At 37.8% G+C, this 14,554-nt stretch overlaps 1 protein-coding gene across 1 annotated transcript in view; it reads right to left on the bottom strand.

The window, feature by feature from the left end:
• The window catches only part of LOC118841246 (cytochrome P450 3A24-like), a 32,968-nt gene extending 22,735 nt beyond the window's left edge, over window positions 1–10,233 (bottom strand). The window contains exons 1-4 of the mRNA XM_036748634.1: window positions 10,205–10,233; window positions 5,809–5,908; window positions 4,748–4,861; window positions 4,196–4,284 (exon numbers count right to left, since the gene is read on the bottom strand). Of these exons, the coding sequence (XP_036604529.1) occupies window positions 4,196–4,284; window positions 4,748–4,861; window positions 5,809–5,908; window positions 10,205–10,233 (332 nt within the window). The remainder of the gene's footprint in view (window positions 1–4,195; window positions 4,285–4,747; window positions 4,862–5,808; window positions 5,909–10,204) is intronic.
• Window positions 10,234–14,554: the final 4,321 nt, after the last annotated feature.

Genomic DNA, 14,554 nt, shown 5'->3' with positions numbered 1-14,554 from the left:
AGCCTGAAGGGCATAAAAGCTAGAGTTGAAAATGGTCAGTAGCATCCATTAGGTGAGATTTTTCAGGGAAATGTTGATTCTTTTCATTAAGTACCTCAAAGTCCAAAAAGCATTTTATAAATGAATGATGATATGTAGGACATTTGGGCAACAAAATGCATAGCAGTCCTGATTGGTATTATCTCTTATTTTTCCTAAGCTATTAGAGAAGGTTTGGTTTCCCTCATTTAACCAGGGGTACATTTTCCTCCCCGCAATGTCAATACTCCCTGTTTCCAATTAATAAGCTATCTTTTACTGAGTGCTTTGAATGTGCTAGGTACTATTCTAGGCAGTGGAGATATGAGAAAAATACAAAAGCATCCTCTGGCCTCAAAAAGCTTATATGCAAACAGGGATTGTAGACATACATAAATACATATGTATATCGATCAATCCCTAGAAGATAAATACCGAAGAAGTGGAAGGTGGCAGCATAGAAGAAGGTACTTACAGCTATACCTTTGACCCCTCATTCTTCTGTCTTCTGCAGATTATCTAAAATATCATTCCACCTCTTATCTTCATGTTTTCCTTTTTTTTAATTTTTATTTATTTTATTTTTAATTTATAATATAAAACAAGCATTTCCATAACATGGAATAAGAAAAAAGATGCTTGCATATGAAAGTGCAAATCTATAACATACAACTGGCTATATTTTTAAATATATAGTAAACATCACATAAATTTGGTTTTTTGCTTTCTTTTCCCTTGCCCACCCCATGCTATAGATGGCTACCATTAGATACAATTTTATGTGTGTGTGTCTGTGCATGCATTTGCATGTGTGTGTGTATGTGTGTGTAAAATCATTCTGTACATGCTTCTATTTATCAGTTCTTTCTCTGGATGCAGATAGTGTCTTCCTTCATATGTCCGTTGCAGTTTGGATATTTGTAATAGTCAAAATTACTTAGCCACTCAAACTTACTCTTCAAAAATATTGCTGTTACTGTATACAACATTCTTTTCATTCTGCTCATTCCATTCTTCATTATTTTGTGCAAGTATATCCATATTTTTCTAAAACTATTGAGTTTATCATTTCTCAGAGCACAATAGTATTCTATCACAATCATATACCACAACTTGTTCAGCCATTTCCCATTTGACAGGCATCCTCAAAATTTCCAACTCTTTGTACCATGAAGAAAGCTGCTCTGAACATTTTAGAACATATAAGGTTTTTTTGTATTTTCCCTAATCATCTTTGTAAATAGAACTAATAATGGTATTGCTGTGTCAAAGGGTGTAGTCACTTTAAAATACTTTGGAAATAATTCAAAGTTGTTTTCCAAAATGGCTGGATCGATTCACAATTACACCAACAATCGATTAGTGTCACTATTTTTCCACATCCCCCACAACATGTGTCATTTCTTCTTCAAGCATTTTAGCCAATCTAATAGGTATAAAGTGATATCTCAAAGTTATTTTAATTTGTATTGTTCCAACAAATGATAATTAAGAATATAATGAGTGCTTAAAATGAAGAAGAAAGGAATATTATCCAGAATGAAAAAGGTGATGGTCCTGGTGAACCCTGCCCTGGTCAGACCATCCCTATATTATTGTGTCCAAAGCTCTGAGCATCACATTTGGAGAATGATGTTGATAAGTTCGAGGTAATGGTGAACAATGTCTAGTATGATGAAGTGATTCACCACAAAAGGCCTATCGAAGGAACTGAGGATACTGATAGTTTAAATAAAAGGCAATTTAGGGAAGATACTTAAATATAATGATTTAAAACATTTTTATATATATATATAAATTATTTTGTTTTCTTCATCAGAAAACTCTTCGTATCCTTTGAACAGTTATTAATTGAGGAATAACTCATATTTTTATAGATTTGACAAAGTTCCTTATATATTTGAGAGATGAGACATTTATCTGAGAAACTGTCTACAAAAATTTTTCCCAATTTTATGCTTTCTCTCTGTTATTGGATAAATTGGTTTTGTTTGTTAAAAAAAAAAAACTTTGATTTAATGTAATCAAATGTATCCATTTCTACAGTTTACTCTGCTCTCTAGCTCTTCTTTATTCACAAATTTCACCTATCAATAAGTCAGATAACTAAACTAGATAATTACTACATTCTAATATAGTTTAAGATCTGGCACTACTAAACTTCCTTCCTTTATATGTTTATTAGTTCTTTTGATATTCTTGATTTTTTGCTCTTCTAAATGAATTTTTTTATTTTCTTCTAATTCATTAAAATATATTTAGTAATTTAATTGGAATGTCATTGAATGTATAAATTAATTTAAGTAAAATTGTCATTTTTATTATATTGGCCCTGCTACACATAAACCATTAATATTTCTCCAATTACTTAAATATGACTTTATTTGCATAAAAACATGTTTTATTTTAGTTTTGCTTATATAGTTCCTGAGTTTCTGTTGATGGGTATTTTATACTTTCTACAGTTATTTTGAATGGGGTACTTCTTTCACATTTTTATTAATAAATTAAATAACTATAAATTATTCTTGACTGACAGAGCCACAATTAGTAGGTGTTCCATGAATGGACATTGAGCAAAGGCGGTTGTTAAAGAATAGCCAGACAGACAAGAGGAGGACCAAAACAGAGCAGAATCACAACACAGAGAACATCCAGAAAGAGAAGGGGGTCAACAATGTCAGATGCTGCAATGGGGCCGACAAGGATTATAATCCATGAGGAGTCATTTATTTGGAAATTAAGAGAACAGTAATAGAGATGGAGTTAATACGAAAGAGAAGCAAGAAGCACAAAGAGCTCACTCCTGCCCAAAACTACTCTAGAAAATGGAACAGACTAGCTAATGATTGGGAAGCCCAAGAAAGAAAAAAAAAGTCATTTTCCAGCCCAGGTTCACATAGGGACACTTATAAAGATCTTTAGAAAGTAGCCAAAAATTAGCCCTAAGGAACATTCCAGCAACTCTGCCCAAGGAAAATAAAAGATATTTTTTTAAAATGCAATACCAAGAACTCATGTAGGGCATGCATTGAAAACAGACAGATTGTCACTCCTTACACTTTTGTGGGTCAAAGATGCCATGTGGACATGGAAGGGACCAGGACCCAGAAGGGAGAAAGAGTTATGAGCCCTGTCAAACAAGAGGGAAGTTCACAAGCAAGCAACAGCAATGTGTCTCCAACCCCAGGAAAAGAGTTTGTACTGAGCTCTAACATTTAAACCAATCTGAAGACAACTGAGGGATAATAATGAAAGGAATCTCAGACCCAGAGGGAAGCCTACAGTTCCCTCTCTCCGAACCAAGAGAGTTTTCCCACTGGATGACAGGCCCTTAGTCTAGCAGCACTCTATTTCTGTTCAGTCCCAAATAGAGGTCAGAAACCTGCAAAGCTCAGATGTCATTTGGACGAAGAGAGAGGGGAAGGAACTGATCAGACTTTGCCCTGGATAAGACCACTTAGGGCATCAAAAGTTCATAAGTTCCCAGCATGAGTTGGCATTTGGAGCCCAGAATAACCCAACAACAAATAACCCAAAAAGGCTGCAATGAAGCAAACCCAGATATTCCCTCCAAGAGTGTGTAGAACCTGGAACTAACATAAATTCTAGAGTCAGGAAATTGGAAAAAATGAACAAACAAAAAATTCCATAATAAAAAGCTATTATGGTGACAGAGACACACCAAACACAAACCAAGAAGAAATAGCTCCAAAAAAATCTACAAGTAAAGCCAAAAAGGAAAACATAACTTGGGCACAAAGTCAAATATAATTTCTGGAAGAGAAAAAGCAAGAGGTTAAGAAAAGAGTTTAAAATGCTTTCATAAATGTAAAAAAACAGATCATTAGGAGTTTTGGAGAATTTTTTAAAAACTTTTTAAGGATTAGTTGAATGACAAATTTGGAAGCCAGACTACAGAAAGTTCAGAATATGAAAAGATAAAGAAAAAAGGAGCAAAAGTAGAGTCCAAATGTCAATAAGTTTCTCAAAGTGCTTAGCCTCAGAAGGAAAGATCTCACCATGTTGTCTTTACACTTGCTTTGTTAATTAGAAATTCAAGAAAATAATTCTAAAAGTGGGGCTTCAGTTTCTGAGGAAAAACAGTAGGAGAGAGGCTTAGGCAAGCAGGGTCCTGTTGCTCCTTAGATTCCTACAGCTGTCGCCCCATACTTACTCTTTCAGAGTCACAGGCTTGTTTTTCTCTGCTTCCTTCCGCATGTTCTTCACTAACACATTTCCATATTGGTTAATGATGGGAAACATCTGAAGGCCAAATGACAATACTTATATGTGGGAAGCCCAAATCCAAAACAAACCAGATTTCCAAAGTGAGAAGAAGCACAATTGTATTTCATTAATTCATTTCTCATTTTAGAATGTAAAGAAGCATATGTCTATAGTAAGTAGAGGCCTTCTAGGCCATCTAGTCAAACTACCACATTTTAACTAAGAACTAACATTCTGCAGCCAGAATGGTTAAGTATCTTGCTAATGGTCACTCAGGTAATATGCATCAGAGGTGAGATTGGAGATTAGGTTCACTAACTCCAGACACTATGCTCTCTACATTACCACAAAAAATCGGAAACAAAATGTTCCCTTAGAGGAAGCTCAAACTTTCAGGCCTATTCATTAGGCTTTTACTAGAGAAAATTGTTGGAACTTATTTTGTTTACTCTCCCCTAGACTCAGTTTTCTAGAATCTGACCAATGTCCAATTCTTTACCTCCTTGAGTTTTCCACTTGTAAATGTTGGTGACAGTATTGTTCTAATCCTCTTCCACTGATCATCTTGAACGAATGTGATAGCATTCCACAAAGTCTTTCCTGCAATACCTCCCTAGAAGAAAACAGTAAAAGTCAAGACCATTCTTTTATTCAGTTGTGGAACCAGAGCTAGAGGTGTATTGCATTTTCCAGTATAAAATTAATTCTTTTTCAATATCTATAGTTTGTTATCTGACTCTTTACATCCCATGCACTTTGATGCCAAGAATTTTCTTTTCTGGATACTTAAAAGTTGTGACAGTTGAACCTAAAGAAGCAGTTCCAGGCTGCATCACTACAGAGGTTGCTTCCCAGAATGTTGGCTGGGTATACTAGGTTAAAAGCATTGTTATTCTCAGGGGTCCTGAGTGCCATGTCCTAGCCTGTCTCCCACAATATCTGAGGTGAAGTGGTGTTGAACATAGTAGTGGTGGTGATAATTTGATCTGCCCTGGTACACATCATTTCGTATCTCCTCCTCGTGCCATCAATTGCATCAGTTATCCTGACTGGCCTGTCACATGTGAGATAATTGCTTGACCATTGATGGGGACAGCCGGTACTTCTTCCACAGGATTTTTCCCCAGGATCATGATTGGGAACACCTGGCTAAAGGCAGGAAAGGAGGCTTGGGGGTACATCCAGGACATGCCCATCTGTCTATTGGAAGCAGTAGGTCAACAGTCAATTGCCTGAGGAGATGAAGAAATCAGGCCTCAGTGACCGTTCCCTTTAATAATGGACCTAGGCGCTGCATTATAAGCAATTCTAGTTGTTGAGTTGCCATTGACACTCCCAAGTTTATGGGGCCAAGCAATATTGATGGGGCTTCAAATCACCCAGCAAAAGCTGCCTTCTGTCTCCAGCTTAAGCTTCATTGTCCTCAGCCAGGCTGTCTTGCCTACCTTGTCTTCTGCAAGAATGTCAAGAGTGAAGCTACTGTTTATAGATGGCTTAAAAATCGTGTAACCCTTAATATGTTTAGCATGCTTTCCCCATTACTCTTCCACTGTCACTTACCCGACGATTGGTGAAGACAGAATAGCACTCTTTTACCATTACTGATTTGATAATCTCTGGGTCCGTGATGGCCAATACAGGTTGTCTGCCATCAAAAAACCTAAATCCCCAAATGGAGCAAATTGTATCAGTCATAAAGTTACAGTGTTGGAAACAGAGGTTGCACATAGAAGCTATAAACTAATGGCCAGTAACTCAATGTGGCCTCATGTTGCTCTAATTTAAGATGTGGAAGAGAACCACGAATCAAAAATAAAACTCATGAGAGAATATTTATGAAATACTTAGTGCATGCTTAAGTTAGAATCCTGTCTCAGACACTTCCTAGCTCTGTGACCTCATGCAAGTCAGTAACCTCTTTCACACTCAGTTTGTTCACTGGTAAAATGAGGGGGGAAAATAGCATAAACTTTAGAGGGCTGTTGTATGGATCAAATAAAAGAACAAATGTAAAGTAATTGGAAGCTCTCAGAGTAGATTCTATTGTGGTTCTTGTTCTTGTTGAGTCATATGCTGGGAAAGGGGAATGGTTTCATTGAAGGGGTGACATTTGAATTGTATTTTTAAAATGGTCAGGCACTCAGTAGGAAAAGGAAGGAAGGAAGGCGTTTCAATGACAGCAAACTGCCTGAGCAGTCACAATGGCATGAGAGTAGCAAGTGTGTTTGGGCACCAGAGTCATCCATTGTGGCTAGAAAACAAAATGTGTACAGGGGACTGATAGGGAATAAGCCTGGGAAGACAAGGAGGTACGATGCTAGGAAGAATCTTGGACATCAGTCAGTAGTTTTTGAATTTTACTTAGTAGGCAGTAGGGAGCCAGGGAGGACTTTTGTGCATGTATGTGCACGTTAACAGACACAATAATAATTACTCATGTAATTATATTAAGGATGGATGAGATGACTCAAGAAAATTCCAGAAGAACCATTCAAGATGAAAAAATGTCATCCATCCCCCAAGGGACAACTGATGAACAATATTGTTTTTCCCTTTATTTTTCTTGTGGGTTCTTTTGTAACACACTAATATGGAAATATGTTTTGCCTGGCTTCACTCATACAATTTATATCATATGATTTGCTTCTTCAATGGCTCAAGGAGGGACTGGAGAAAAGGAAAGTATTCCAAACTCAAAATTTTTAAAATAAAGTTGAAAAGAAATAAACAGTTTTTAAAAATAAATGCTCTTTAAATGGACCAAGTAGAAGAGAGAGTGGAGGTAGGAAGAATCCTGTCAGGAGGTCACAATGATATTCTATATGAGTGCTAATAACAACTCGCACTAGTGTTGGCACTGGTAGAAGTAGGATTATAAAAGGGATTTGGGAGATGTTGCAGAGATGGAATTGAAAATTCCAGGAAGCTGAAGGAATCTCAGATAAGATGAAGAAAAAGGAGTTGAATATAACCCTCAAAATGATAAAAATAAACCACCATTTAGATCAGGACTTTCAAACTTATGGATGATCTACAAGCAGCTTTAAAACTCTTGGTTACCAGGTTAAAAAGAAATTGGAAAATGTTGAACAAAATAAATAAAAATATAATGCATTATTGCTGTTGTTTTTTAGTCATTTCAGTCATGTGCATATATTTGTGACCTCATTAGGGTTTTTTGGCAAATATGTTGTTAGCCATTTCCTTCTCCAGCTCATTGTGTAGATGAGGAAACTGAAGCAAACAGGGTTAAGGGAGTTGCTCAGGGTCACACTGCTATTAAATGTCTGAGGTTGATTTGAACTCAGATCTTCCTGATTCCAGGCATGACACTCTATGCACTGTGCCACCTAGGTACCCATCTAGAGTTATGCACCATGAATTTGAATTGGATAAAACTGACCCAATTTCTCTATGAATGATTTTTTGTCCTACAAAAGAAATAGCAAAATATGTTATTGGGATTCAGCCTAGAATGAGACTATGGAAGCTGGGATTGGTGGAAGAAAAGAGTTTGAAGAATTCTAGAAGAATAGATAAGAAAGCATTAAAGTGGCAAAAAAATGAGTCAGATAAAACTCAAAGGGAACAAGCAGAATAGGAAAATAAGTGTTAATGGACCACCATGTACAACAAGAGGACTGCTGGACTTAATGGGAGTGAGTAGATCAGGAAAAAGGAAATAAATTGGTGGTTACATTGTCAAATTTTAATTTAAGTTTTTGGTATTGGTGAGAGTATTAGTTCAAAGGTGTGAACATGCTGACTGGAGGTGGTAAAGTAACTCTTTGGAAGGGTAGAGGTCAAGGACTTGTACGGTCAGGCTGGCAACTGAAATATTCTGTTGTACCCAAGAGCAGGGGTGAGCAAAGGAGAAGATGGTGAACACAGCACCAAAGTCATTGGAAAACTTGGGAAAGTTACTTGGAGTTGAGCAAATAACGAATGGGAAAGTAATTAGAAGATAGTAAAAAGAATGATCTTGAAACAACGGTGATGATTAAGGAATATGCCTTTTCCATTTTCTAACTGTGAGTATTGGGTGGAGGGAGTAGAAGACAGAAGAGAAAGCATTTTAAGGGATATGGTATCTTCAAGAGATAGTCAGGTTTCTATTAAAGCAAGGAATTAGAACTCAAGCTGTTACAAAAGTTTATAGATGTGTAGGAAAGATGGTAGATGATGGGATAGCAGTTCCCTGAAGAACAGAAGCAGTAGGTAAAGGAAAATTCAAATGGATTGGGTCTAAGAAATAATTGGAGTGATTAGAATAAGGAAAAGTATTCAAGATGAAGTATTGTGGATATTTGGATAAAAAGTAATGAGAATGGAAGTCCATGATTATGAAGACAATACAAGAAGTGTGCTAACATGGCATGCTTTCACAGAACCACTCAATAGATTACTCTCCTGAGAGTTTAAGATAGAATTTAGAATCTTGGTCTTCCAAAGCAAGTAAAATGTAACACAAGAAGGAATGACCTGGTATAAGATGATTAGCAGGGAATAAGTCTAATGGAGTAGCACAATCACATCAGCAAAGAACATGGGCAGCTACACAGCTTTGCTGATATGATGTGTCTACATACCTATCTATCTATCTATCCATCTATGTATATACATGTATATATACATGTGTGTTATATGTATGCATATACATGTATGTATATATATATGTATGTATACACATATATGTGTGTGTATTCATCTGCTCCCTACATACTTATCTCATCACACATGTGCTTTATCTATCTGTGTGCCAACGTGCAGTTGTCCAGGCATAATCACAATGGAGATTTCTTCTTATCATTGAATTTTAGCATGTTAGTGGGAGAGTGAACCCAAAGGTTGTAGATGCCATGTTCTGTTGTTAATTAATTTTCATTACTATTTAGTTATATTAATTGTTATGTACTGTTTGTACTATGTATGACAAGGAAAAGTAAAACATTTGTGTTAGTGCTTAAGAGCTAAGATTTGGAGAGGATTCTGGCCATCTTCCCAAATCTCTAGAATCTGGGGTAACTAATAGAAGGGTCCAGATTGATAGAGTATCAGATCCTACACTAATGTCAACCAATATATCATTGCTTACTCATGGAAATTAAAATGAGATTAGTTCATGTGACATTATGCAATTTACAACTACATATATAATTATGTATCAAACAAAATTTTTAACATTTCTAAAAATGACACTGTTGTTTAACTCCTCCTCCTCACTAAGAATGATACTTATTAAGTATGTAATTAATGAGTCTAATCAGTGAATTAAATAAAGTGGAAGAATACTCTTTTGAAGTAAAATTAATTCTCAAAGAAATGGTGGTTACCCTCATTTAGCTATATGGTATTACTTCTCTGATCATCTTTTCTCATTACTATTCTTTTAACATGTTGAATTGTACAAGAGGAATGGAAGCTCCTTCAGGGCAGGAACTCTTTCAGTTCTGTCTTTGTATCTGCATTGTTCAGCAGGCCTTTGTAGGCCTCCTCAGCAAGCACTTCCTACAATATTTCCTTATTTCTGCAACATTCACATAATCATGGCACTGAACTAAAATAAAAGCGATGTGTACAGAATCCATGACCCAAAATAATATCAAACTAGGTGCATCTGTTATGATTTTATGGGACTGAACTAGAATTCTGTGGCATTAAACAGGTCTCCAATACCTCTACCTTCACAAAAGTATTTAGGTTGCATGGGAAGCTATTAGTGACTGACTATTGAAATGTTTAAGTATCATGGAAAGGTAGTTAGAATACTCACCCCCAGGTTTTCCCATATTTTTTAAAACAAGTCAGGTCAAAATTTGTCACACCCTGCAAAAACCATTTTAAAATCAGATATTGGCATGAATTCTTAAAAAAAGAAAAATGCTAAATATGCCTTGTGTTAGGAAGTTAAATATAAAATGAGTGTATTTTTTGCTATTGTTGCTGTGCTACTCACTTTGCCTGGAGGTTGTTGCCCATCCCCATTTTTGCTCATTGACATCTGACCCAGTTCAAATGTGGTCACTTCCACAAAATGTTTGCTGATCTCCCCAGCAAAAAGAGTTATCTCCAGGATCCGTTCTCTCTTGATTTTAACTCTAATACCTTTTTCCTCTGATGTGAAAGATTATTTAAAGTAGGGATTGCTCTACTCACTGTATTTGTAAACCAGTGCCTCCAAAACATTGTAGGCACTTCATAAAAGGGATTGATATACTCTATATGCTTATACCCTTGCGATATTCTTCTTTAAGTTACAATTAACTTAATATAAGTTATTCTCTGTACTGAATAATAGCCTTCATAGGGTCACCTACCATTGACTTTTTTATTTTTGTATTTCCACTAGTGCAGGGGTTCTTTGTAATTAAAGTGTCATAAACTTTTTTGGTGGTGTATCGACCCCTTCTCAAAACAATATTTTAAAATGCATAAAACACATAGCATTACAAAAGAAACCAGTTTTTCTAAAACTAATTATCAAAAAAATGTGCATTTCCCATGTTAAGTATCCTTGATTTAATGTCTTTCACAGAGTATCATTCAAAGTAAATGATTAATAGATGTCCATTAAAAGATTGTTGTTAGAGGGGGCAGAGCCAAGATGGAGGCTGGAAAGCAGGAACTAGCATTAGCTCCCCACCGAGTCCCTCCAAAAACCTATAAAAAATGGCTCTGAACCAATTCTACAATGGCAGAACCCACAAAACAGCAGAGGGAAGCAGGGCTCCAGCCCAGGACAGCCTGGATGGTCTCTGGGTGAGGTCTATCCCACACGGAGCTATGAGTGGAGCAGAGCCCAGCGTGGGCAGCGCAGAACAACCAAACCAGGAGCCAGGCGGATAGTGCCCTAGCACCCTGAATCAGTGAGCTGCAGGAGTTACCAGACTTCTCAACCCACAAACACCAAAGACAACAGAAAAAGTTAGTAGGAAAAGCTGCAGGAATGGAAGGAGTTCACGGTTCGGCGACTGCCCTGGCGGCGGTGGAGGTGGGGCAGCTACAGAACTACAGCTTCTGTTGCTTCAAGCCCAGGGCCCACCTGGTGGGAGGAGTTAAGTGGCGGATCAGAGCAGGAGTGAAGAGTCTGCTGAAAATCTAAGTCCAGTCCGGGTTGGGGGTTCTTGGGGAAGGAGGAGTGCTGGTGTGACAGAGCTGGCACATCCCTCCAGGCTTGGAACATAGAACTCTTTAGTCTACAAGCAGTCGCACCACACTGGAAAACTCAAGGGTCTAGTTAGTTGATATGGAACATGGCCTGGCAGCGAAAACGCACCCAGATTCAGTCTCAGACTTTGCATTCTTTCTTTGGTGACAAAAAAGACCAAAACATACAGCCAGAAGAAGTCAACAAAGTCAAAGAGCTTACAACAAAAGCCTCCAAGAAAAACATGAACTGGTCTCAGGCCATGGAAGAGGTCAAAAAGGATTTGGAAAAGCAAGTTAGAGAAGTAGAGGAAAAATTGGGAAGAGAAATGAGAAGGATGTGAGAAAACCATGAAAAACAAGTCAATGACTTGCTAAAGGAGACCCAAAAAATACTGAAAAATACACTGAAGAAAACAACGCCTTCAAAAACAGACTAACTCAAATGGCAAAAAAGCTCCAAAAAGCCAATGAGGAGAAGAATGCCTTGAAAGGCAGAATTACCCAAATGGAAAAGGAGGTCCAAAAGACCACTGAAGAAAACACTACCTTAAAAATTGGATTGAAGCAAGTGGAAGCTAGTGACTTTATGAGAAATCAAGATATTATAAAACAGAACCAAAGGAATGAAAAAATGGAAGACAATGTGAAATATCTCCTTGGAAAAACCACTGACCTGGAAAATAGATCCAGGAGAGATAATTTAAAAATTATTGGACTACCTGAAAGCCATGATCAAAAAAAGAGACTAGGGGCGGAGCCAAGATGGCCACGTGAAGGCAGCATCTTACCGGAGCTCTCTCACAAGGTCTGTCAGATTCCCATAAAAAAAGTGAATTTGAGCAGATTTGAGAGAGTCAGAAACCGCGAGCAGTCTGCATGGGGCCAGTTTCCGAGCCGGGAGAGTCTGAAAGGCTGAAGACACGATCCTGTAGGCTTGGAGAGTGCTCAGCTGCGGAGTTGCTCCAGACCAAAGCGGAAACAGCCTGCGGGGAAATCCACGTGGGAGACGGGCTGGGAGAAAGCTGGGCGCCCGAAACCGGCAGAGATCCCCAGGACTTCCAACACAGGACGGCAGTCTGTGGGAGTGACGAGACGCAGCGCAACGCCACCGGCTGTGAAAAAACCCACTCCTGACGCTTGCAAAACCCAGGAACTCGGCTTCTTCAACTTCCGGAAGACTCAATGGCCAGGTAAAAGGCTCTAATCCCTCCCCCCCTCACCCAGAGAATTCCTCGGGGAAAAAAAAAAAGAGAACTGAAACAGAGGAGAAAGTAGTGGGGCCTCACAGGACAAATACTAGAAGCTCATTAGTCCCAGAGGGGCAGAGTGGGCAGGGGTCAACGCCAGGAGCCCAGATGTAACCTTGCTCCCCCAGGGGAAGTGCCAGACATCAGCTCAAACAACAAACAGCTGAGACCATTGCTGAAAAGCAAGTGCTGGAGAGCACCCACAGGGAGTGAGATGCCAGGGAGCCAGACTCCTCCCCCACACCTCAGGAAACTGAAGGTTATAATTCTAGACTCACAACCCCCAGAATAAGAAAGCTGGGACAGAAAGCCCTGAGACCCACAGATAGAAATTCATTGTAAAGGCAGCAAAAGACAAACCAACATGAAGAAGAACACAAAAAAACCGAGGACAATAGATTCTTTTTATGGAGACAGGCAGGATCAAAATACAAATATGGAAGAAGTAAGTAATGATACGGTAGATACATCAGATACCTCAAAAGGTAATATGAACTGGTCTCCAGCCCAAAAAGCACTGCTGGAAGAGGTAAAGGAGGATTTTAAAAACCAAATTAGGGAGCTAAAAGAAAATATGGAAAAAAAGATTGGCAAAAATGGCTACGGAGATTCAGAATCTAGAGAGAGAAAATCACACCCTAAGAGGCAAAATCAACCAATTGGAAAAGGAGACTCAAAGGCAAAATGTAAACACTAACTCATTAAAAATTAGACTTGAGCAAGTGGAAGCTAATGAATCTATGAGGCACCAAGAAGTAATAAAACAAAATGTAAAGAATGAAAAAATAGAAAAAAATGTGAAATATCTGATTGGCAAAACAACTGACCTGGAAAATAGATCCAGGAGAGACAATTTGAGAGTTATTGGTCTACCAGAAATCCACAAAGAAAAAAAGAGCCTTGACAGTATCTTCGAAGAAATTATCAAAGACAACTGCCCAGAGGTCCTAGAACCAGAGGGCAAAATAGGCATTGAAAGAATTCACCGATCACCCCCTGAAAGAGATCCCAAACTGAAAACACCAAGAAATATTATAGCCAAATTTCAGAGCTAAAAACTCAAGGAGAAAATACTGCAAGCAGCCAAAAAGAAGCAATTCAAATATCGTGGAACTACAGTCAGGATCACGCAGGATCTCTCAGCTTCCACATTAAAAGACAGGAGAAATTGGAATATGATATTCCGAAGGGCAAAGGAGCTGGGACTACAACCAAGGATCAACTACCCAGCAAAACTAAGCATAATTTTCCAGGCAAGGCGATGGACATTCAATGAAATAAGGGAATTCCAGACCTTCCTGATGAAAAGGCGAGAACTCAATGGAAAATTTGATCTCCAAATACAAACCTCAAGAGAGACATAAAAAGGTAACCAGGGGGAAAAACCCCACAAACCTTATTAACCAATATGAGTAGGTTGTTTACATCTTTATGTGGGATTATATCATCTCATGTATGTTTTATACATATATATATATATATATATATATATATATATATATATATATATATATATATATACATATATACACACACACACACAAACATATATAAGTCATTCTTGTGAATGGTACAGCTATTATGACAATTGAAAGGGATATACATAGGTTGTGAATGCCTGTATAAATTAACTGATGTAAAGATATAAAATATAAGTAAGAGATATAAAGGGAGGGCTATGAGGGAAGCGGTAAGGAGGTAGTAGAAAAGGGTAAATTACACTAAATGAAGTGGCACAAAAACATATTATAGTAGAGGGAAAGAAGGGAGGGAGAAGAGCAGTATTTGAGCTTTACTGTCATCTGATCTAGTTCAAGAAGGGAATAACATACTCTGATAAGTTTAGAAATCTAACTTGTCCTACGGGAAGTGGGAGGGTAAGGGGGGAAAAAGGGAGGAGGGTGGTCAGA

The sequence above is a fragment of the Trichosurus vulpecula genome, chromosome 1 (assembly GCF_011100635.1).
Source record: "Trichosurus vulpecula isolate mTriVul1 chromosome 1, mTriVul1.pri, whole genome shotgun sequence".
Taxonomy (NCBI): domain Eukaryota; kingdom Metazoa; phylum Chordata; class Mammalia; order Diprotodontia; family Phalangeridae; genus Trichosurus; species Trichosurus vulpecula.
Note: the sequence above shows the minus strand (reverse complement) of the source record. Positions and strands in the feature narration are given on the sequence as shown.